A 26148-nucleotide genomic window follows, 5' to 3' on the forward strand; every position below is an offset into this window, starting at 1 on the left:
ATCTATTTTGTGTTTGATCGAATTGTCACCCCAATATCCTTATATGCAAAAAAGGATGTAAAAGTCGAACCAGGTCATTCAAATATACAAAAGGCAAAACAAGCAAAAAAATTGGACCCTTTTTGTTTGTATATTGCCTCCACAAATATCTCCAGGTACAAAATGGTCACTTCAAAAAGAAAAAATCAAAGTACGCAGACTGCACCATGTGTCCCTGTTTATTCTCTTCCCCGCCCACTGATTCGCACAACCCGCCGCGTGTTGCTTATTCCGACATCACTCATTCCACCACCGATAATCCGGTGCCACATTGACGCTTTCTACCAAATAATTTGGATCATTGAAATTTGATTCAACAGTTAAAAAAAATACAGGTTCACTTTAAAAGTTATAATAACTTTAGCTGTTAAATTAAATTTTAAGGGTTCAGATTGTTTGATGATGATGATTTGGTGAATGGAGTCTGGAGAGGATCCCTTTCCGCAAAAAATCATGAAACCAAATTTTGTAAACTATATTTGCAATCAATTGATGTAGTTGTAAATTATTAGATTATTAATTAAGTATCGATTAATGTGTTTATCTCTTATTAGTGACATATCATTTAATTTAAAATTTTGGTTTTGCTAGAATTATTTTTAGAGAAATGTTAAATAAACTTTCTCAAAATGAGATTCTTTATCACTCTCCATCACCTCATGTTTTTTGAATAATTTTGATATTAACATTGAGATGTGATATATACACAGCCCTTTTTACTTTTCTCACACCCTTTTAATTTTTTGGCTGTCGGATCGGATGAATTGAAGAAGATCAAATGACATAAATTAACAAGAAATGTAAAAGAAGTAAAAAAAAATGTGTAGATAGCACATCCTTAACATTACCGGAAATATTTTGTTAAATCTTTCAAAAAAAAATTATATAAAAAACATAATTTGACAGTCTCTTTATCATTTTTCTTGGATTTATCACCGCTCAAATATCCTATCTGAGACTTAATCCTTATCCACTCGGCCGAGCCTTTCTCGTATAAAATAGCATCTCCCCTGTAATCCACAATCCAATCCAATGATTCCAATCCAATTAGTGCAATAACCATCTTCTGAGAAGAAGAGAGACCAGCGTCCGCAGAAGCAAAATCCAAGAGAGAGTGGGGATAGTTTTTGCGCGTGTTTGGACCCAATGATAAAGTCAGTCATGCTTCGCTCTTGTCCGTCGTCTTCTCCTCTACACCGAGAAGCTTATCCCACTACACGACTGTCTCCGTCGTCGTCAACGGCAACAACGCCCAAGTTCGCGTCCACTGTCTGTTGCTCGTCGAGAAATCCCTCTTACATTCCGAAGCTCGAGCCTTTTAGCCGGTCAAAGTTTGACCGCGGCATTAAAGACCCGCCCCTGATTGAAAAGTGCGAGAACGAGCTTTCTGGTTCGTACCCATCTCGTAAATTTCAATTTTTTGATCTTTTTATTAGTTTATCTGAATTGGATTTTGATTTTGTTGTATCGGGTCCTCGTTTTCATTGCATTTTATGAATTTTTTTTTCTTTCTATTTATTGATTCGATTTCTGTGATTTTGGCTCAGAGTACTGTTCGACGCTCCAAGGAGACGAGTCCTATGGCTGCTGGAGAGCCTATTTCGAGCTCAAGGATCTCGAGGTATATGGTAGATTTCATCACTTTCTTTTCCTGTAAAATACAGACTGTTTGGTTGCTGAGAAAATGTTGAAAGTTAAATATTTTTTGGTGCAGAAGGAGACGCCAAAAGAGGATGTGGAGAAGCTGATTCTCCAAGCAGGAGGTGTGAAGACGTTGGTGGGATGCCTACACGGGATTGCAGCAATCCAGAAAGACAAGAAGTACGGATTTAACTCGTCAAAGCCGTCGGTTGTGGGAAAAGAAGCGGAGAGACTCTGTCCCATACCGGATGGGTTGCCGAAATCGGCTGAGGAGATGGAGGAAGAAGAAAGAGGAAGAATGCCGGATTCACCCTTCACTAGGCTCCTTAGAATCAAGGGTACGCACCCTGCATGGTACTCCCCCACCCCTGACCATGAAACTGATTGACGGGGACTGAACGGGTAGGGACGGACGAAAATGCACCGGAACAATGGATGGTTGAACGTGCGGTCTCTGGTAAATAATACAAAAGAACGAGGATCCAACGGTTAAGGATCCGGTGCATGCTAGAAAATCACGAAGCACCAAGCTCTTTTTATTTTTGTTGGATCAAATTAAACTACTAAGTTGGATTTGTGTATATGTGTGTATCATTTTATGCTTACTGGTTGAGGAATGTGGTGAAACGATTTTTTTTTTTTTTTTTTTTTTTTTTTTTTTTTTTTTTTTTTTGAGTAGAGGACTTCATTCTCCGTAAATTTTTCAATCAAGTTCAATTAAATAATTATCCAAGCCTAAGCCGATTGTTTTTTTGATAATTTTGTTGGACATGAGAGGGACTGGCCGACTAGTGCCTGATTGCAATGTTAATCTTATCTTCTTTTGTTGGCAAAACATAAACATAGGACTTATCTTCTTTTTCTTTTGATTTTGCAATCCATAAAATTCGAACCTAAAACCTTTCACAATAAAATGAAATGCCACAAGAAAGTAGTACGGAATGGTTTCTAGAGGGACGGACTGAAGGTCTACTTCAAACAACATCCTTATCTTCTTTTATATAGGGCTGGAAAAAAATCCCAAAAATCCCAAACCGAACCAAAAAATTCCTGAAACAAAACCGAAAAAATCCCAAACCGAAATTCTCGAAAATTTCGGTACCCAATACCGAACTGATCCCGAAATTTTGATACGAGAATCAGTCTCAAGTTTTTAGGATTTCGGTATTCCTAAACCGAACCAAAAAAAAATATATATATATATATATATATATATTGTTTATTTTTTAAATATATATTTAGAATTTTAATAGCCGTCAGATTCTGTTGAGATTTAATCTCAACCATTGAATATAAATTTGATTATTTGATTATTTGATACCTTGCCCCTCCTTAATAATTCTTCATCTTGATGGTTCACATATGCATTGAGATGAAAGATTTATGTGCTATATAGAAATTTAAGCTGGCGTATTATTTTTTACGTTACAATTGTACTTACTAGTTCTTTTTCCTTCCATCCATTATTAAATCCATTTTTACTTACTGGTGTACACGGACTCAAATTTGTGCACGTACAAACATGCCTTGCCATTTGATTGGCAGATTAGTAGAAACAAATTGGCAAATTGAGCCCAAAGGCATAATATGTCAAATTTTAGTCCAAAAGCCCAAAAGCCCAAAACCATTTCGGGATTCCCGATTTGTCCCGAAATCCCGAAACTATTTCGGGATTCCCGAAAATTTGGTTTGGGATCGGTATTGAAATTGGGATTCCCGAAAATTTCGGTTTGGGAATCGAGATTTTCGGGAATCCCAATTTCAATACCTAAATTTTCGGGAATCCCAATTTCAATACCGATCCCAAACCAAATTTTCGGGAATCCCGAAATAGTTTCGGGATTTCGGGACAAATCGGGAATCCCGAAAATTCTCGAAAATCTCGATTGCCTTTCATATACAGAGGCGCAAAGAGGGGCGGGTAGCTGCTCCTCTAATCAGTCGGATCTAGACGGGATTAGGCTGGTCTAGAAGAAGTTGGGCGACGCTATGCAAGGATAACCTGATTTATGTGAAGGATAGAATCGGAAAGGTATAGTTGTAGAACAGCGGCTGCAACTAGGGCTGGAAAAAAAATCCTGAAAATTTTGATATCAATCCCAAATCGTTTGGTATAGGAATCGGCCTCTCATTTTCCCTTTTTTGGGAATCCCAAACCAATATATATATTATTTAATCAAGCACCAAGCCGTTCCTCCGGCCAATAACTTTTGTTCGGATTTTGATCCTCTCATGAGCTAATGGAGAGGATCCTCATGACCCATCATCTTGAGCCGTTGGATTTTTATCCAACGGCTACAAATAGGGGGGTCCCTTTAAAGTTATAATAATTATAGCCGTTGGATAAAAATCCAACGGCCCATGATGATGGGTCAGGAGGATCCTCTCCATTAGCTCAAGAGAGGATCCAAATCCCTTTTGTTCACGACCTTTTCCTTTTTTTATTCTTTCTTTGTCTCATTGTTTGCCAACTTGGTTCTTATTTCTTGAAACCATCATGATTTCTCCTTTTTTTATTCTTATTTCTTGAAACCATAAGATAAGAAACCATCTTCTTTTTTGAAACCATCAAATAAGAAAGGATAAATTACATAGTAATCCTTCAAGTTTGAAATCTATTATTACAACCTTTTAGACCATCTCCAATGGTTGGGCTAAAAGCTAAATATTTTAGCTCGAAAAATTTAGCTTTTAGCCCAGAAATAGTTTTTCTGCTCCAACCATTCTGGTCTAAAATTTTAGCTCGGGATTATTAAAGAATGAACTTAGGCGATTTTTTTCTTAAATTAATTTTTTTAAAAAATATGTAGACTATCGTAAATTAATTTTATGAACATTTTAATCTAAAAAAATTTAAATTCCGATAAATATTGAAAAATCACTAAATGTTTCACATAGCAAGTCTTCAACTTTCACCAATCTTTCGACCCTGGGCTAACTTTCAATTCACCAACCATTCAACACCAAATTTTTAATTCACCAATGGTTCATCACCAAACTTTCAACCTTCACCAACCATTCAACTTTCATCAATCATCCTCTATATAAACATATGTCCAATATTTGTTGATCACATAACCTTTCAACCTTCAATCATCCTCTATATTCACCAATCTTTCAACTTTCAAAGAGTTTTTGTTTCCTAAAAATCATCAATATATCATCAATGGGTGATAGAAGAAGGCATAGCATGTCAATGCAGATGGCACAATACCAAACAAAGATCGAGATTGAGGATGCAGAATTGTTCAACGCCGAAGTTGAACTTGTCAACCCGTTTATGCAATCTGAGCACCATGGCGAATCTAGCCATCATGGTTCTGTCAAGGGAAGTTCATATATGCAGCGTGATAGAGAAGAGTGTCAAGACCGAATGATGAAAGATTATTTCATCGAGCGTCCGAGATTTCTTGCTCATGATTTTCGGAGGCGGTTTCGGATGAAGAGAGAGCTTTTTGAAAGCATTTTGAACGTAGTTGCCAATCATGACCACTACTTTGCAAGGAGGCTAGATGTTGCAGGCCGACATGGTCTATCACCTCATCAAAAGCTCACATCTGCTTTTCACATGCTAGCTAATGGGTGCTCTACAGACTCAACTGACGAGTATTGCCGACTTGCAGAAAGTACTGCTATTGAGAACCTGAAGCGCTTCTGTAAGGCAATTGAAGGCATATATGGAGCCACATACCTCTGCAGGCCAAATCGTGAAGACTTGAAGATGCTTCTATGCAAGGTAGACAAAAAAGGATTCCCTGACATGATAAGAAGTCTCGATTGTATGCATTGTGAGTGGAAGAATTGTCCAATTGGTTGGGCTGGTCAATTCAAGTGCCTTCATAACAAGTCAACCATCGTGCTCGAGGCCGTGGCGTCTTACGACACATGGATTTGGCATGCTTTCTTCGGCGCTCCTGGATCAAACAACGATATCAACGTTCTTTGGTCTTCTTCTTTGTTCGATAATGTTGTCAATGGATGGGTACCGGAATTTCGATACAAGGTAAATGGTAATAGGTATGAACTAGGTTACTACCTAACTGATGGTATTTATCCTAGTTGGTTTACCTTTGTCAAAAGTCTTTCTCATCCCGATAGTGCAAAGAAGAAATTATTTTCGCAGAGGCAAGAGTCTTACAAAAAGGATGTGCCAACTGCACCATCTTCGCTAACAAAAACCCATGCCAAACATAAAGCAACATCTTCCTCACAGGTCCAATTACGACCATCAATATGCTCTCTTGCCATGTTGAACAATTTGGAAATGGAAAGAGTGGAAGAATTGTAGGAGAAAATTGAATTTTGTATGGATGTTTGAACAAATACATAGGTATTTATATAGTTTTTGGGTGAATTTTGAGTTAAATAATTTTTTTTAAATTATTTTAGCTGTTGGATTTAAATTTGGGCCATTAGATCTTTTTTTTACCGTTAGATTTGATTATATTCAATCTCAGCCGTTGAATTCAATGTATTTTAAAATAACATATTTAAAAAAATTAAATTTGAATATGGACTGTTGGATCAACCAACGGTCCGTTAAACCAAGCCCTTGGATTCAAATTATAGCCGTTGGGATTTTTGGGTGGCCGACAAACGGCTGACAACAGGGCCCACCCCTATTGGGAAAGGTTTGCGAGCGCACTACGTGGGCACTTTGGAGAGTGACCAGGCTGAGATTGGCCCAATTGCCAGTGAGTCCAGTCGCACGGAGGGGGGGAATTTTAGGGGGTATTTGGCCCAGCTTTAACATTTGGCATTTAGCCCAATGTTTTAGCATGGGTTGGAAGATTGTTTGGGGGGGGAATTTGGGGGGTAATTTAGCATTTAGCCCACCATTGGAGATGGTCTTACAACATCTTTAAAACATTTCACTTTCATATCTCACGTACTATTTTATTTCAAAATAATACCTCCGTTAGATTTTTTTATCCATTGATCCATTAAGCACTGACGTGGCCGCCAGATTTGTGCCATGTGGCAAAAATAATAATTTTTTAATTTTTTTTTTAAAACATGAATCTTCTAAACAAAATAAAATCAAAAGCTTAAAGAAAACCCCCACCCCCGTGACCCCCCCTCGAAGACCCTACATCCGCACCCACCCTCTTCCCTCTTCTACACACCCTCCACTCCTTAAATCCACGCCCATTCCTCCCACCTCACGAACCCAACGATGGCGGTGTAGAGGGGATCTGGGTTTATTTTTATTTTTATTTTTCTAGGTTGCAGGTAGAGGGTCAGGGGGAAGAAGATGAAGATGGGGGAGAAGAGAGGGGGTAAGACGAACTGAAGTGGTTTTTTTTTTTTTTTTTTTTTTTTTTTGGGTTGCAGGGGGAAGAAGAGAGGAGGATGATGGGGGATAAGGTTTCAGCTTTTTTTTTTTTTTTTTTTTAATTTAGAAGATTTAGGTTTTTTTTACCAAGTGGCACACATTTGGCAGTCACGTGACACAATTGTGGCAGCCACATCAGCACTTAACGATCAATGGATGAAAAATATAACGGAGGTATTATTTTGAAATAAAATAGTACGTGAGGTATGAAAGTGAAATGTTTTAAAGATATTGTATGAGGTTGTAATAGACCTCAAACCTAAGGGGTTAGTATATAATTTACCATCATGGTTTCTTCTTTCTTTTATTTCTTGAAACCAAAAACCCTCTCTTTTTCCTTCCATAGTTCCACTGTCTCCCTCAAATGCAGAAGCAAGCATTCGTCTGCTTTCTCAATCTTCAAAAGCAGCCATACCTGTAACTTGCTCTTCCCTAAACACCATACCCATTGCAGCCTTCGTCTGAGGAACCCAATCGTTCTTCCATGACATCAGATCCATTGTTACAAGCCTACAAAGCAGAGTAGCCCTTTGATGGTGATTTCGTTTGGCAAGACATGGAAAAGCTCACACATCAATGATGATCAATACCTTATTCTGTTCAATGCACTTCGCATAGCCCTCCGACTCCTGAAGGTAGCAAAGACAAGCCCAGGAATGAGAGGGATGAAGATGGGGGTGGGGATGTTGACGAATCTGGGATGAGGTGTGGCCGTGTGGGCTGGTAGGGAAGGTTAGAGGTCGATGAATCCCGTCACGAACGCATAGGCGAAAGCTGTTTGCGAGTCCGAATTATAACGGTATAGTTACGGACGTTTAAAGTTGTGTTGCTTAAAAAAAACAAAAGAGAAAGCCACGGGTATGGCGAGAGAAGAAAAGAAAATGAGGGAAATGATCCCCCCCCATTTGGTCAACCCGTGCACCCACAAAAAACGGTTTTGACCTGGCCAATTTCAGGCCAAAATCCTTCATTTTCCAGGTGTTTTGCACTCATTCATCATCTGCAACCTACTTAGCTACCTTCCTCCTTCCATCTCCACCAAAAATCAAGAGTTTTTAAGGTCTAATTCGGGTAGAACTCCACCGGTGAACCTGGGTTCTCGACGGAGATTCGTCATTCTGGTGAGTATCACCATTCACCATCACCCTTAATCAACTTCCCTTGGACCCAGGAACAAGACCCAATTGGTGGTTGGGGCGTTGGAACACCAAGGGAGCCGAATTGAAGAACACCCACTTTAGGGTTTCGATGGGTGCGAGCCAATTTGAGGGATTTCCTGGCCAAATTGGACTTGGCCACATGTATAAAGTTTGCTCTACTCCTTAAGATCTTCATTTCTGTAATTTTTGGTAATTTTTAAAAATAATTGAATTTTTCCGGCGAGTCGGGGCGGCCGACCGCTACCCGCGGCGGCTTATGCGACAGCATCTGACCAGTGGACCTATGTTGGTTGGATAGTGACTTGAATATATGAGATATGTTTATTATCTTAATTTCTTATATTGGTATCAATTGTGAATATGAATTGGTCTTATAAATATGATTTCTATTGAAATGTGATTTATATATATTTAGCCATCCTATGCTTATTAAATAGGATTTGGCTTGTGCATTGATGAAGGTTGTGATACATATTGTTTAACTATGTTTTTAATAATGTGGTTGATAATTATGATGAATGTTATGACAATTATGAAATTTGAAAAATTGTTTGATAATATTTTGGATATGATTGCCAACTGAATACCTATTGAACTTGGCATTACTACCTAGCATGGGATGGAGATGGAAGTCAGGAGATGAGTTAGGTACTTTATTAGATTTTTAGTAGAAATAGTAATTAAGGGAATTCCTTGTGTTGTGCTCCATATGACTAGATGCTGGTTAATATGTGGAATCGATAGCGTGTATTGTATAATTATGTATAATGTGTGATGATGAGATTACACCATGTAGTAGTGGTACATGGATGATCCTGCTTGGTATATCCGCGATGGGGGACCATACGCATTCTAGAGGTGATGATGATTAGTTATACTTGGTACATTTGATAGGCGATCATATTTAGTTTGGTTCCGTTGAGTGGTCAGGAACCCGAGGTTGTGGGATTTCATGGAGTGGTCTAAAATCTCATTATTTGGAGAAGTAGGCTTGGCCTAACTGTGTTACTCTAGCCTTAATTTTATATGTATTGTGACAATGGTTTCGAGAATCTTGTGAATTGAGTCAGAAAAGATGTTGGACGTCTGGGTGACTCTTTCGGGATTTTCTATGATTCGATTATGATTTAATAAAGTATGAATTTAGAAGATATGGAAATGATTGTTAGCATTTTGATCAAATTAGTTAACTAATGTAGCTAGAGAACGGTTTGTGCTTCGTCAGTTCTTTAATATGATATATGTTGTGAATTGCGATATCATGTTGAGACATAATGATTTATTTGTTGGATGGAAAAGAAATCGTGATTCTTCATGGGGGTTAGCTATGTAGCCCTGAGTCTAGAAATTTATGTTGGTCAGGTTCTAATAAATGATTGAGGAATGCTATGTTTTTCTGCTTAAACTCAGTGTGATACATGTTTGATTTTGTGAGAGACTAATTACGAATGGCTTGATTCCAAATGAGGGTATGTAGGCAGTCAAACGAGGAGGTTAGATACAACCATAAAGTATACAAAAATTGTAAAGCAATTCGAGTATTGAATTAGGCTTTGTAAATATCCTGGAGGTGGGGTATGTCAGAGATACGGGTATTTGTTGACATCACGTGTCGATCCTGAACATATATCGAAATCAGGGCATGACACGTACCGAACCATCCCTAACTGCAACATGCGAAGAAGATGAAAATGTCTTTGATATCCCTACACGACGCTGTTTCTACAGTTTGGAGTTGCTTTTGTTTAATTTTCATTTGTTTATCTTATTTCCTCTCTCTAAACAGACTCCACAATCTTGCTTACATTCCGTCTCCTTTCCTTTTCTCTCTTACCCAACCATCTTCAGACTTGCTTTATTATCCTTATTTCTTTTTTTAACGATTAATTTGTATTCCACCATATTTTAAGACCCCACCGTATTTTATTAAACTTATGAACAAACGATATTATCTATCTTAAGTGAAGGGAGGTGGGTTCAACTTCATAATGGGCTAACAATAATGTAGTTCAAATTCGTCTTTGGCAAAAATCGAACCTAAAACTGCTTATTTACAAGTGAAAAGAAATATCATTAGACCGTAGTACTAAATGGCACCATATTTTATTAAACTTATTTCTTTGTTATCTTTCTTTGTTTTTTTTTTTATTTAAGACCAACCATATTTTGTATCACACCAACATAAATATTAACCGAAAACTGTCACATTATACACATACATTCTTCTTTTAAAAAATGGAAAACTAATGAAAAGGGTTTGAAAACTTTGAGTATTAATGATAATGACAAAATAAAGGGTAAAATGAATAGTATAAGATTTGACTTTTTAGTGTAAAAATGTGGTTTTTCGTTAAAGTGAACAGTACCGTGAACTTTTCGTTAAAACTCTCTTTAAAAAATTACATATTAATCAATGCTTATATATATATAATAAAGTCTTCTCTAACAATGCGATCTTTGATGATGTGTGATTGCCCTTTCCAATATGGGGTTTGAGGTTGTGGGTTATCGCCATGGCGGAGAAAGATGCGATTTTTGATGTGGGTTTGTGAGGAATTTGAGGGTGGAAGTGGAAAATATGGTTGAGTTTAATTGGCGGATTCAAATTTTGATGGGTTCGTGTGGTTGTCCTGGACTTGTGGTTGGAAGGGGGAGATAAGGCACCAAAGCCATGTGTGATTAGAGGAAAGTATTGAACCACACAACCTCAAAACCCCTTTTAGAAAGGGTATCTATATTTTTTTCGTTTTAGAATTTCTTTTATTCTCATCCTTTATGTTTTTTTAGTACAATCGGCTTACATATTGTCTATTTCTTTCACAACCCAATTTTGGTCTAGGATTCATGTTACCTTTTTCATGCCAAAACCTATTATTATCATTATTATTATTATTAGGGAAGTGTTATTGGCACTAGGCCTGGCAATTCCTGACACGACCCGATAACCGGACACGACACGACACGAAATTAACAGGTGTTCGGGTCAACACAATAACGAAACGGGTCGTTATTGGGTAACCCGATAAGCACTTGTTAAGATAACGGGTTGGTTCGGGTATACACGTGGGTAACACGATACACGATAAGCAGAATATTAATTTAATAATTTTATAACCCTAAAAAAATACTATAATAATTATATATATTAATTTAACAATTTTATACCCCTAAAAACTATAATAATTATATATATATATATATTAAATTAACTATAATAATTATAATAATTATATATACTATAATAATTATACCCCCAAAATATTAAATATAATAGTTATATATATATATATATATATATTAAATTTTAAATTAAATTTTATACCCCTAAAAACTATAATAATTATACATATAAAATAAATAGATTTAAATCTACTTAATAAATAAATATATATATATACACACACACACCATTGAACTTCATGAGATACGAATTATACGAAACTAATTTCAACGATCCAACCATCAAACTTGTTTGTATATGCTTCGAGATTGCATCAGCAAAAAATTACAAAAAACAAACATTCACAGATCAAGTAACGAAACAAAACTTTTTGACGGTTATAAATGAAAAATCACGATTTAAAGGTTATTTAACTCCGATTTTGATGATTTTTTACAGCTACACTCCTTGACCCTATATGAATACAATGAATGAATTTGATCTTCAATTTAAAATATTTACACTAGGGGATACCAAAAAATCTTATGTTATACTTGATGAAAGTATGAATAAACTTTTAAGTGTTAGTGAATCTATTGTTTTGATGAGATACGCATTCTATGAAACTAGTTTCAACAATCCAACCGTCAAACATGTTTGTATATACTTCAAGATCGCATACGCCAAAAATTGCAAAAAAAAAACATTCAAAGATCAAGTAACGAGACAAAACATTTCGACGGTTATAAACGAAAAATCACGATTTAACGGTTATTTTAACTCCAATTTTGATGATTTTTTACAGTTACACTCCTTGACCCAATATGAATACAATGAATGAATTTGATCTTCAATTTAAAATATTTACATTAGTGGATACCACAAAATCTTATGTTATACCTGATGAAAATATAAATAAACTTTTAAATGGTAGTGAATCTATTGTTTTGATGGAATACGTATTCTACGAAACTAGTTTCAACGATCCAACCGTCAAACTTGTTTGTATATACTTCGAGATCGCATACGCCAAAAATTGCAAAAACAAACATTCAGAGATCAAGTAACAGGACAAAACTTTTCGACGGTTATAAACGAAAAATCACGATTTAACGGTTATTTTAACTCCAATTTTGATAATTTTTTACAGCTACACTCCTTAACCCTATATGAATACAATGAATGAATTCGATCTTCAATTTAAAATATTTACACTAGGGGATACCACAAAATCTTATGTTATACTTAATGAAAATATGAATAAACTCTTCAAGTGTTAGTGAATTTATTGTTTTGATAAGATACGCATTTTGCGAAACTAGTTTCAATGATCCAACCGTTAAACTTGTTTGTATATGCTTCGAGATCGCATACGCCAAAAATTGTAAAAAAACAAACATTCAGAGATCAAGTAACGGGACAAAACTTTTCGACGGTTATAAACGAAAAATCATGATTTAACGGTTATTTTAATTCCAATTTTGATGATTTTTTACATCTACACTCCTTGACCTTATATGAATATAATGAATGAATTCGATCTTCAATTTAAAATATTTACACTAGTGGATACCACAAAATCTTATGTTATACTTGATGAAAATATGAATAAACTTTTAAGTGTTAGTGAATCTATTGTTTTGATGGAATATGTATTCTACAAAACTATTTTCAACGATCCAACCGTTAAACATGTTTGTATGTACTTCGAGATCGCATACGCCAAAAATTGCAAAAAACAAACATTCAGATATCAAGTAACAGGACAAAACTTTTCGACGGTTATAAACGAAAAATCACGATTTAACGGTTATTTTAACTCCGATTTTGATAATTTTTTACAGCTACACTCCTTGACCCTATATGAATACAATGAATGAATTCGATCTTCAATTTAAAATATTTACACTAGTGGATATCACAAAATATTATGTTATACTTAATGAAAATATTAATAAACTCTCAAGTGTTAGTGAATATATTGTTTTGATGAGATACGTATTTTGTGAAACTAGTTTCAACGATCCAACTGTCAAATTTGTTTGTATATACTTTGAGATCGCATATGCCCAAAATTGCAAAAAACAAACATTCAGAAATCAAGTTACGGGACAAAACTTATTGATGGTTATAAAAAAAAAATCGCGATTTAACGGTTATTTTAACTCCGATTTTGATGATTTTTTATAGCTACACTCCTTGACCCTATATAAATACAATGAATGAATTCGATCTTCAATTTAAAATATTTACACTAGTGGATACCACAAAATCTTATGTTATACTTGATGAAAGTATGAATAAAATCTTTAAGTGTTAGTGAATCTATTGTTTTGATGGGATACGCATTCTACGAAATTAGTTTCAACGATCCAACCGTCAAATTTGTTTGTATATGCTTCGAGATCGCATATGCCAAAAATTGCAAAAAAAAAAAACATTCAAAGATCAAGTAACGGGACAAAACTTATCGACGGTTATAAACGAAAAATCACGATTTAACGGTTATTTTAACTCCGATTTTGATAATTTTTTTACAGCTACACTCTTTGACCCTATATAAATACAATGAATGAATTCGATCTTCAATTTAAAATATTTACACTAGTGGATACCACAAAATCTTATGTTATACTGGATGAAAGTATGAATAAAATCTTTAAATGTTAGTGAATATATTGTTTTGATGGGATACGCATTCTACGAAACTAGTTTCAATGATCCAATCGTTAAACATGTTTGTATATACTTCGAGATTGCATATGCCAAAAATTGCAAAAAACAAACATTCAGAGATCAAGTAACGAGACAAAACTTTTCGACGGTTATAAACGAAAAATCACGATTTAATGGTTATTTTAACTCCGATTTTGATGATTTTTTACAGCTACACTCCTTGACCCTATATGAATACAATGAATGAATTCGATCTTCAATTTAAAATATTTACATTAGTGGATACCACAAAATGTTATGTTATACTTAATGAAAGTAAGAATAAACTTTTAAGTGTTAGTGAATCTATTGTTTTGATGAGATACGCATTCTACGAAACTAGTTTCAATGATCTAACCATCATACTTGTTTGTATATGCTTCGAGATCGCATACGCCAAAAATTGCAAAAAACAAACATTTAAAGATTAAGTAACGGAACAAAACTTTTCGACGGTTATAAACGAAAAATCACGATTTAACGGTTATTTTAACTCCGATTTTGATGATATTTTACAACTACACTCCTTGACCCTATATGAATACAATGAATGAATTCGATCTTCAATTTAAAATATTTACACTAGTGGATACCACAAAATCTTATGTTATACTTAATTAAGCTTTGAGTTCCTTTGGCAAGGTTTAAACTTTTGAGAAATGCTTCAGAACCTTGAAAACAAAAACGCTTTCATTTTGCATATCCTTGCACATTTAATATTTGTAATAGATTAGTAGTGTATGAATGTATTTTTTATGAGGCTCTTATTTTCGAGTGTAGATGTAGTACTTAAACGACAATGTGTTTTAATATTTTGAAGTAATATTTATGTGACAATGTGTGGTATGTGCAAATTTAAGAATTTTTTTTTTCTTAACGAGTCATAACGGGTCGGGTCACTTTACCCGTTGGGTAAAGTGACCCGACCTGTTAAGGACCCGTTAAGATAACATGTGTGACACGACACGACCCGTTAAGATAACATGTGTTACACGAAAACGACACGAACACGATTGACACGACCCGTTTGCCAGGCCTAATTGGCACTCTGGAAATCTCATTATACACTCCTCACAGATGTATTTTTCTTTCTAAATATAGAAAGTTTGGAGTGTAGAATGAGATTTTTGAAGTGCCAATAACAATTCCCTATTATTATTATTATTATTATTCTTTAAACTCTTTGTCGGTCATTTTACAAACAGACAAACTTGTAATTAAAATTTTCATTAAAAAGAGAGTGAGGAGATAAGGCCTTGAGGTGAGAATAATAACACTCTTACATGAGGGACATTGGGTCAGTGATTAATTGAGGGACGCTGCTTGGGAGCAATGACTCTTTCAACTGCCAAGACAATTTGACATTTACCAAAATAGGGTAATGCTAGGGAGACTAATTTTGTGGATAAAATTTGAAAACTAAATATGTGAAATCCCGTTCCTGGATTTCACTGTTATAATCTACATATTCGTATTATTGAGACTTTATATTATTTTACGACAAATTATATTAATTTATTTGAATTAGATTTTAAATTAAACTAGTTGCGAAGTTGAAGTTTGGAAATTAATTATCTAAAATTCGTAGACCTTTCGAGGTCACAATTTATATTTTTGGATAGATCTCGAAACCACGAACGCATAGGCGAAATCAGTTGCGGACATCTGAAGTTGTGTTTCTAGACTATAGATTTTAATTTTCTTTAAAACTCCCCGTGGAAATGGTGACCAAGGAAAAAAAAAAGGAGGACCAACCCAATTCATGGGGGAGTTTAAGGGAACCAATCAGGAAAAAGAAAAAAGAAAAGAAAAGAAAAAAGAAAGAAGGGAGTTGCGGGAGAGACAGGGGAAGAAAATAGAAAAGGGGGAGAGACCAACGGGAGGAGGGAAGAGGAAAGGGAAGAAAATGAGTGACCAATGGGGGAAGCAGAAGGAGGGAAAGGAAGAAGGGGAGGAAACACACAACATGGATCCCCTATCCCTTTGACCCGATTTTCCTCGACCCGACCTGCGGCTGCAACAAATTCCAACGGGTTTCCCTTCCATTTTTCCGGCAATTGACAACCTTCCACCCTTACCAAACAACTCCCTAGCCCTCCCTCTTCCATTTCCACCCGAAATTAGAAGGATTTTGGTTTTGTTTTGGTGGAAAACAACCTGACGAGATTTATGGGTGTCGGCAGCAATTCCACCATTTTTGTAGATATAGCCGATGACCACCACCCTTGTCCAACTCCTCTTGAGGCTTGGATCAAAGCCCAAACTAGTTTGGGGGCGACGGAGCTATGATTTTGACGAATTGGAGAACACCCAATTCTAGGGTTCCGATGGGTTTATGGCAATTGGTGGCTTTTCCCGGCCAAATTGGACTTGGCCACAGGTATAAAACTTGCTCTACTCATTGAGAGCTTCATTTCTGTAAATTTTGGTAATTTTTAAAAATAGTTGAATTTTTCCGGCAAGTCGGGGCGGCAAGTGCAACGGCGACCTGGCCAGTGGGTCGAAGACATCCTTTTAAGTTCAAATAAATGCCTTGGTTTCATAATTGATATTCGTATGACGTAATTTGATTGTTTGGACTTAGTTTCATTACGATACGTTACTTTGTCAAAATATGAATCAACGATCCAACCGTTGGATCATCACCAAACCTTAATGCGTGATAGAACATAATATTTGTGCATCATAGAAACTCACAGATAGGGAATCCGACGTACGGATCTTCCCTAATTGGATTTCTAAGTTGGTAAAATAAATTGTTGACCGCCATTTAATTCTAGTCATTGGTGGAGATCCGACCATCGGATCACGATGGGAATTTAGTATGTTGTTTTAGAAGTATAATGTGGACTTTGGGAAGTTATGGATCAGAAATCCGATGTGTGGATCTTCAGGATCAAATTACGTAGAGTTGTGGACCCTATCGTTGACCGAGAGTTGATTTGTGGTCAACACGTCTCGAAACGTTTTAAATAACAAAATTAGTACTTCGGAACTAATTGAAGTCTAGTGGGCCTATATTGGTGAGATAGTGACTTGAATGCATGAGATATGACTATTATCTTAATTTCCCATATTAGTATCATTTGTGAATATAAATTGGTCTTATAAATATGATTTCTATTGAAATGTGAACTTTATATATTTAGCCATAGACCTATGCTAATTAAATATGTTTTGTCTTGTGTATTGATGATGTTTGTGGTATCTATGTGTTTAATTAACTTTTTAATAATGTGAATGACAATTATGGGATCTAAATATTGTTTGATAATTAATTGGGTATGATTGACAAATGAATACCTATTCGAACTTGGCATTATTACCTAGCATGAGATGGAGATGAAAGTTAGGATATGAGTTAGGTACGTTATTAGATTTTTAGTAGAAATAGTAATTGAGGGAATTCCTTGTGTTGTGCTCTATATGACTAGATGATGGTTGATATGTGGGATCGATAGCATGTATGCGTATAACTATGTATAACTTTTATGCTTGTATGATAAGATAGTTAGTGGTCATGAGAAGTTGATAGTGCAAGTGATTTCGTTGAGTGATGGTTCGGAATCATATCCTTGTTTGGATTCCGTTGAGTGGTCCAAAGTCGCATCACTTTACTTGTTGGTTTCTTAGATTTGATATCAGCTTCAGAGATGTAGGCTTGGCTTAACTGTGTCACTCTAACCTTAGTTTTAGTATATTTGTGAGCAATGGTTTTGAGAATCTTGTGGATTGAATTAGAAAAGCTGTTGGACGTTTGGGTGACTCATTCAGGATTTTCTATGATTTCTTAAAGTATGAATTTAGAAGATATGGTTATAGTTGTTATTATTTTGGTCAAATTAGTTAATTAGTGTGGATAGAGAATTGTATTGTGCTTCGTCGGTTCTTTGATATGATATATGTTGTGAATTGCGGTATCATGTTGCGACATAATGACATATATAGAAGATTGAAGGGAAATCATGATTTTTAGGTGGGTTTGTTATGTAACCCTGAGTCTAGTAATTTCATGCTTGTTAAGTTTTATTGATTGATTGAGAAATGTTATGCCTTTCGGCTTAAACGGACTGTGTTATATGTCAATTATAGTGCATGATGAACTACGAATGGCTTGATCCCTGGGTAGGGTACGTAGGCAGTCTAACGAGAAGGTTAGATGCAGCCATAAAATATACAAATTTTACTACGCAATTCGAGGCATGGCATGTGCTTGGTATATATCTCGGAGACGAGTATGTTAGATATATGGTTATTTGATGACGTCACGTATCAATCCTGGAAGTACGTCGGGATCGGGGCGTGACAAAATAGGCCTAATCGGATAAATGGTCCTCGTGGTCATTAGGTATTCGAAAGATAGCCTTTGTGGTAAAAAAATTTGGATTTAAATCTCTATGGTCTAAGTCTGTTAGGATTTATGCCCGAAATTAGAATTTCTATCATTTCTTCGTTAATGGGTTTTTCAGCTCCAGTAGCAACTTCTCAAGTTGTTGGAGAAGACGCGGCAGAACGAGGTGGAGCTTCGGGCTTTGGTGTTGAAAGCCACCAACCTTCACAAGGAGTATTACACCGTGAAGTGGGTTGTTGCTTGGAATAAGTCCTAGCCTTCTTCTGCCTTGTTTGATCAAGCGCTTTGGAGAATGCATATTCCTGGGTCACCGGGTGGAAGTCATCAATGATGTTCCAGCTCGTCGAGTTGCTGAAGACGAGGAGGCTGGTTTCCATATCGGAGGAGCAGGTGAGAAAGGTTGAGCAGCTGAGGTACAAGGAGGATAAGGTGGAGAGGGAAATGGTGAGGCAGCAGGTGGCGATGGCGAACATGAGGACGGTGGAATTGGCCCGGCTGGCGTCCCAGGAAAGGAACGGGGAAGCGGCGTCGGAGTTGGAAGGGCTGGTGAATGTGGCGATGAAGGTGATGTTGAGTGGGTTGGAGTGGGTGTTGAAGGAGGTGGATTGTGTGAGGCTCAAGACATTGAAGGGGTTGTTAGATTTGCTAAGACCATTGCAGAGTGTGAAGTTCTTGGCTGTTACTTGCATGGTGCAGATTAAGTTGAGGTAATGGGGAGGAAGAAATGTGACCAAAATCAAATGTTCTCCTTAACCAAAACATCTAAACCTAACGATGAATGACAGAAGTTCTAATTTTGAGCATAAATCTTAACAGACTTAGACCACAAGGGTTTAAATTCGAATTTTTTTTACCACAAAAGCTATCTTCCGAATACCTTATGACCATGGGGGCCATTTATCCGATTAGGCCAGCTAAATAATGTGTCACCAACAGGAATGAACATGTTTAGCAACATTAAGTCATAATCCAATCATCAATTTACATGCCATTTGATTTACAAATTTAGTAACATTATCCACCAAAATTATATATATACTAAAAGAGAAAAACAACTATCATAAGCACAGTGTTCTTCCGTTTTTTTCGTGATTTTTTGTTATTTCATGTATGCCCCTGATATCCACACGTCCTCTGCTTCTATGAGATGTCGACGCGTTGCATGGTTCCAGAAGTTCTCGAGCCTTCCTTTTTTGATTTCGATTTCGATCTCTGCCTCACAAAAGCTCTTTGTGCTCTGATGGCTCTCCGATTTCCAGTTCTCTCTCTCTCTCTCTCTCTCTCTCTCTCTCTAGCTAAAAAAAATCATGATTAGCAACCTGAAGCAAAAAACTCAGTTTTCTCTTCCTTCCTGCTCGACTTGATTCGAACAAAAAATCTCTTGCACGAAATCAATTTTCACCCCATCACCGATTTCGATTTCATGCACACCTATCAAGCCCTAGAATCCAACCGAACTCACTCCCTTCAAGCCCGTTTCTGCTCTTCCACTCGCTGCCCAGAAAATCAAGTTCTCAAGGTTCAATGTTTCATCAATTTCCTCCCCCTCAAAGATTATTTTGGTCTTTCGTGCATACTGAATTTTTATTTCTATTAATTTTGGTTGTGTGATTAGTGATTTTTGTACTTAATTTTACTAAAAATTTTGAGTTTTTCTTTCTGTTGTTTCTATGGTTTATCGTTCTGCATATTTCAATTACTCTCTCTTGCGGCGGAACCACCGCGACCACCAGGGGCCACTGCCGCGTTAAATTACGGGCTTCAATCGTTTTCTAAAACCTTATGTACTCATGGTAAGTTATTCTAGGTTTTATTCCATATTCAGATCATCCCCAATTTCAAAAGTTTAGGGAATTGGTTCATTTCCGTGTTGCATGTTTAACATTCTTCTATGTGATGCTGAGTTGAGGCTATACGAACTGGAATCGTTGATGGTAGGCTTGAATTTGGCCAAATTTGGGTGAGAACCGTTAAAATCTAATCCTAATTTTCTATAAAATTCCCTTTATGTTTATTATTTGTTTCCAACAGCAGGTAATCAGGAGTTTTATTTGATCTTCTCTATGCAGAACTAGAAAGACTTTTTCAAGTATTAAATGTTAGGGTTTCAGTCGCCAAAGTCTGGCGACTTGATTCAGGTCGAACGTCGCCGAGTCGAATACCTCAGTTACGATGTAAAGTGAATCGTAGGTAAGTTGATGCTTAATTTTTACAGTATTTTTGAGTTTTTTTGGCCAGTTTGTTTTATATTTTTAACCCGTTTAGCACCCTTTTGCCTCAGAGCTCGGTTGCTGGATGGAGTTGCTCAGTTCGCGCATAACAAGGTCGATTTGGATTCAGGTTGTCTCCAAATTTTCTTGCTTTTTACCATTCTCTGCTTCGAATTACTGAATCACTTCATTTTTTTGGAAATTTTATTGGTGGAGTTAATTTCTAAGATAAAGTTGTGGCCTTTGTCTTTGTGTTTATTTTGGATTGGAGATTCCCTTCTTCCCATTCCTTTGTAAGCCCCTTTTTACTTCACTGTCACTGTTGTGCTGCTCAATATTCAGTCAATAAAGAATGTAATTAATTTAGCTCCCCTGATTTTCTTCTTTAATTTATCTTTTGTTTGTTTTAATTGGATAATCTCACGAAGTGAACAAGAAGGAACTGACAACTGGGATTTTTTAGCAAGTAATAATTCTTATTTCCTTACAATGTTTTAATTTTAGTTTACCTACTTCCCTTCAAATATGACCTTACAGAATTCACAATTCTATTCTCAATATAACGTTATGTGCTGAAAATAGAATTCCCAAATCTGATATCATTTTCATTCTAATTGCAGAGGTATTCATTAATCAATGTTTCATCTTAATAGTAAACATTTTAAATTTCATTGTATTTAATTGCATGTCTAAACGAGCTTCTATTCCCTTGGGCAAGGACTTAGATCAGAAGCCTGAGAACAGCTTACCAAAAGATATTCATGCTTGCTGATGAAAATTTCGGGGTTTTGATGAACATTTTTCTAAGGAAAATTCATGAATTAGGTGTGTGCTTGATCTGAAGAAGTCTCAGAACATTGCAATTCTTTCTTATTGCATTTTGTCCAATTTGAAGGGCCATTTGTTGAGTTCATCAATGGAATTTCGTTGTTTATGTATTTCCGAAATACTTTGGTATAATTGATAATTAAGGATTAAATGTCATGAGGTTCCTTTTATTTAAGATAGACAAGAAAGAAGGAATTGAAGAAGTGGGTTTGGGTTAGTATAGAGAACTGAAACAGAATTGTACTTGCTGTTATTGCAGGGAAATGAAACAGAATTGTACCTTCTGCAAAATTATCAAGTGGTAGCAATTTGCAGATTCCCTAATCAATTGAAGTAATTTTGTTTCCAATTTTATTTCTCTTCCTGTAATTTTATGAAAAAATGGTTGTTTTGTTGCAAAAAGCAGGGCTATGCTCCAATCTATTTAAGACTTGAAGATTTAGAAGTTTCCTGGCTTTGTCTTTGAATTCAGGTATTTTGTTATTAATTTGATTGCATTGTATTTCTTGATTTGAATGAAATGGATGCATCTGGTCCTGCAATTAAACATGAATTCCATGGAGTCAAGTAAACTTAAATCATAATTGATAATTTTGATTAATTTTTTTTAAGTTTTGACCGATTAGGATCGTTTCAATAGACCTATTGCAAGTGCTAGAGATACTTGGTTTGATGTGGTTGAACACTACTCCAACGGCTACGAAACACTCAAGTAACATTTACAAATTTCTTCTAATTTCACAATTTCCTTGAATATTTCACACATTTTCTTATTTCTTCTTAATTTCTATTATCATCGTGTTACTCGCAAACATTGTGAATTCTGTATTTTTCCGCATCCAATTTCTAAAAATGATTTTCATCCGTTAAAAAATATAGAAAAAAAAGATTTGTCTATTGGGTCCAAAAAAAGGCCAAGATGACAATACTAACACTACTTTGCAAGAAAATTTAGTTCAAACTATTTTTTTAGATGTATTTACCATGGTACGGTTCTATCATTAGTCCCCACCGATTTGCAGAATGAGCTGGAAGAGTGTTGCAAATTTTGTTGGGAAACCTGCTACTATAGTTTTCAGAATGGTTATGTCACAGACTCTGCTATTCTTCCTGTCAAAAGGAGGAAGGTTTGCATCTTTTACTCAAATAGATGACTTCTAAATTTTGTCTTTACAGGAGGCTTTATTAATAGTGACTTTAGACCACAAAAGGAAGGCTTGATACAACGCTGGTCAAGTTGAGTTATTGGTGAACGCCTAATCTTTTTCACTTTAATGGACATCAATGCTTTTTTGGTCGTTAATGTTTGTTTTCCGTCCATTTTCCTTGCTACTTTTGTATTAGGATTTTAAACTCAATCGTGAAATTGAGTGTAGGCCTTTTTTATTGTACATAAGTTCTTAATGTGGAGTCAATACGAATCTTCCCTGTACATATTCTACTGTTTAAGTAATGAACAAAACTATTCTCAATGTTTCCAGCTATCATTTATCAATTTTAACGTTTTTAAAGCCCGCAGCGAAGCGCAGGTATTCTTTCTTTCCTAATCATTTCACACAATTTTGTTTAGTTTTAAAAGTTTTGCTGTAATTTTCTGTGATGAAAGGAAATTCTGTGACTAAAACCAGGATCAATTTGATTGCAGCTTGAAGATTTCTACTTTCACCAAGTTTATTTCCAATTCCAGGTATTTTCTCCCATTGACAACTTAAAATCAACTGCACCTCTATACTTGCATAACTCTGTTTTTCTCTCCTTAAATTCATATATGGAAATAGGAAGTTTAAGAATCTTTGTTCTTGCTAATAGGTTTAATAATAGTGACATTTGAATGATCTTTGTTTCCAGAAAACTGATATTAAACAATGGTAATTGGTGATTTAGAAAATAGTTAGATTTTTTAAAGCTGACACAGGTTTTTATGAATATGAGGCTTTGAGATACAATGTTGTTTTAGGCTGTCATCCAGATTCCCAACCACATGTTTCCATGGCAGTTTCGAAGAGGTCCTTGAGACGATCATATGTTATACTGAGCAGCCACCATTATAATAAGGTTAAGTGTTGAGGTTTTTCCTTAAACTTATTTTTCTCTTGGAATATGAAACCATATGTTTTTCCTGCATGTTGGTGCATGTAAATAACACAATGTTTCATAATCTTTTATTTAGAGTTTAATAAATATGATAAAAGTGGATCATAATTTTTACAATAACCTAACATGGCTATTTTTGAAGGTAAGAGTGAGTGTCATTCTCTTGGTCACTAGATGCCTCAAGAATTTATAGTCACTCACCCAACTTGGGATTTGAGTAATCATGAATAACTTGATTTTGTTTTACTATGTGATGTGTTGGTGAGAGGACTTTGGGATGGGAGGGAGGACTAGAGAGAGACGTTTAGATTTGAGAAAGGCAATTGGTATTGAAAATTGAGATGCATGTATACCATGGCAAGGTCGGTTCCAGCTTTTTCTCTTCCTTGGTATGCATTATTTCTCCCTCTCTCTTAATTTGTTCGTTTAATCTATTTCTGCAATTTATGTATGAAAATTCTTGAATTTGCCTAACGGATTGATAATTAACAATAGTAATAGTTGATTTCACTTTGAAAAACTGTTGCTGACCAAAGAGAGGTCATAGTGTGCCATTTTGTATGAACTCTATTTGTATAGTGATAGATTGTAAGATGATTGAGATTTGTGTAGGTAATTACTATAAATACAAATAGATGGTGCATCAAAAATTACTAAACTTCACGAAAAAAAACTAAACTGACCCAGATACCAATTCACTTCAATCCCCAAACACCTTGATTCGTTCCAACTTTTTCTCTTGGTATGCATTATTCCTCCCTCTCTCTCTTAATTTTTTTTTCGTTTAATTATTTATGGGATGTTGGAACCTAAATTTCCAGAATTATTGTGATGTTGGAACCCTAATTTGGGATGCATGTAAACTAAAAGTCTTATATATTTGGATGATTTTCTCCCTTTTTTTTCTTCTTTGATATGCATGATTGGGGCAAAGCTGGAAAGACCTATTGACATAGATAATGTCACCACTGTCCTCAATTTAAAAGCTTGGTCTCATTTCCATAAATTAATCTCATTTCTTTGCCTTTTGAATCGTTTTATCATGTTTATAAAAGATCCCTTGCATATTTCTTAGAAAATTGGCTTCACTAAAGATGATGAAATATTATACAACCAATTTTAGGAATCACAGCATGCAATTTGTTTTCAAATCACTACAGTTGTTGGGCATGTTTTCTTATTTTGGAGATAGTTTTGAGTGATAATTGTTTAGTTATAACATAAAATCTCAATATTTACGTTAACAATATTAGATTGCATTGATCTAAATAAGTGACTATTAAATCACTAAAAAAAAGTCCTCTCTAATTGGTATAAAACCAGATTCTTTTCCACCAATAGAAAACACTAGGTAACCATACTTTATCCTTATTTTTTTATAATATAAACCTTTTGATGTATAAATTAATTGCATGTATTTTAATATTTCATATTTTTTCCTTGCCTAGGTTGCTTTCTTGACAATCAAGAGTAATGGAGGGAAACTTTAGGTGCTTCCGTGAATGACTTATTTTTTTCTATGTAGAGACAAGTTCTACGATTGTTTGTGTGTGGACTGTATCGATTAAATCTTTTGTTTGTTAAAATCTTCAAACATTTTTAATGTAAGTAATATTAATCGTCTATGACAATTTTTCTTATAATTTCTAATCCCGTGTTGCTGCGGGGTATCAATTTTTAGTATCTTACTAAAACTATAAAATGAAAATTTTATGTACACGTCATAAAAGAGAAATGACTTTTCATCTTGAAAATGATGTCAAATACGCCAAAGAAAACTTAAAAACATCTAGGCAGGGGCGAAGCTAGAGAGGTGAACTCAACACTCGAGTTCAACGTGTTCCAGTCACCAAAACTCGTATGCAAGACCACCTCAGTGATCCCCACAACACCCAGAAAAAGGATAACGTGGCTTAAGACCACGATTTGGTTGAGATTGGTTCTCGGTGGAAATAAGGAGAAGAGAGAGTTGCAGAGGGAGTCGAGCAAGAAAATGGATAATTATCATTTTGCGCTTCTTAAAAATAACAACTCAACCGCCGTAACTTGGAGTTCGATTCTGCTTTCACTCACACTCGTGAGTTCGAAAACTAATTTAGTAAAATAAGAAAACATGAGAAATTGAATTTAAACTCAGAGCTCCATATTTATTCAAGACCCCCTCAATAGCGGCATTATGGACATATCACAATAAAATACATTTATTTTAGGTACAAACTATAACAATCACTTAGTACTACAGTCTAGTGGTATTCCCCTTTACTTGTAAATAGGAGATTTTAGGTTCGATTCTCGCCAAAGGCGAATTTAAACCACATTGTTGTTAGCCCATTGTGAGGCTAAACACATCCCCTCCTCCCGTAATAGCTAAACCCATCCCCTCCTCCCGTAATTAATATAGATAATATCGTTTGTTAAAAAAAAAAAAATCAAAAGGATTTGGTTGTCTAAAAATTCTTGACTTCACCACTGATGAAATTGAGGTTCTACCATAAAACCAATTAGTAATATGAGGAGTAGCCCAAGACCATATAAGCACATAGCAAACCTTGTCCCTCACCGATGTGGGACAACTCTCAACACGCCCCCGCATGTGTGGTAGATTTTGTGGACAA

At 35.6% G+C, this 26148-nt stretch overlaps 1 protein-coding gene and 2 long non-coding RNA genes across 4 annotated transcripts; all 3 read left to right on the forward strand.

Annotated features, from left to right (window-relative positions):
* Positions 1–1002: 1002 nt before the first annotated feature.
* Positions 1003–2319, forward strand: LOC126624295 (CCG-binding protein 1-like). The gene is made up of 3 exons (XM_050293332.1): positions 1003–1429; positions 1587–1660; positions 1754–2319. Exons 1-3 carry the CDS (start codon positions 1186–1188, stop codon positions 2066–2068), a joined length of 633 nt encoding a protein of 210 aa, XP_050149289.1. The 5' UTR covers positions 1003–1185; the 3' UTR covers positions 2069–2319.
* A 19187-nt stretch (positions 2320–21506) lies between these two features.
* Positions 21507–22913, forward strand: LOC126621460 (uncharacterized). 2 transcript variants are annotated; one of them, XR_007622982.1, is made up of 2 exons: positions 21507–21911; positions 22616–22913. It is a non-coding gene; the product is annotated as an uncharacterized LOC126621460 (long non-coding RNA). The 2 variants fall into 2 exon arrangements; XR_007622983.1 differs by lacking the exon at positions 21507–21911 and adding an exon at positions 22046–22151.
* Positions 22914–23378: 465 nt separating this feature from the next.
* Positions 23379–25164, forward strand: LOC126621459 (uncharacterized). The gene is made up of 2 exons (XR_007622981.1): positions 23379–23922; positions 24982–25164. It is a non-coding gene; the product is annotated as an uncharacterized LOC126621459 (long non-coding RNA).
* Positions 25165–26148: the final 984 nt, after the last annotated feature.

Source organism: Malus sylvestris, chromosome 5 (genome assembly GCF_916048215.2).
Source record: "Malus sylvestris chromosome 5, drMalSylv7.2, whole genome shotgun sequence".
NCBI classification, from domain to species: Eukaryota; Viridiplantae; Streptophyta; class Magnoliopsida; order Rosales; family Rosaceae; genus Malus; species Malus sylvestris.

Excerpts from the sequence above, each read along its gene's own strand:
- LOC126624295 (XM_050293332.1), top strand. The coding sequence starts at position 1,186 with ATGATAAAGTCAGTCATGCTTCGCTCTTGTCCGTCGTCTTCTCCTCTA. Across the intron at positions 1,430-1,586 it reads GTGCGAGAACGAGCTTTCTG|AGTACTGTTCGACGCTCCAA; the intron begins GTTCGTACCCAT and ends ATTTTGGCTCAG. Across the intron at positions 1,661-1,753 it reads TCGAGCTCAAGGATCTCGAG|AAGGAGACGCCAAAAGAGGA; the intron begins GTATATGGTAGA and ends TTTTTGGTGCAG.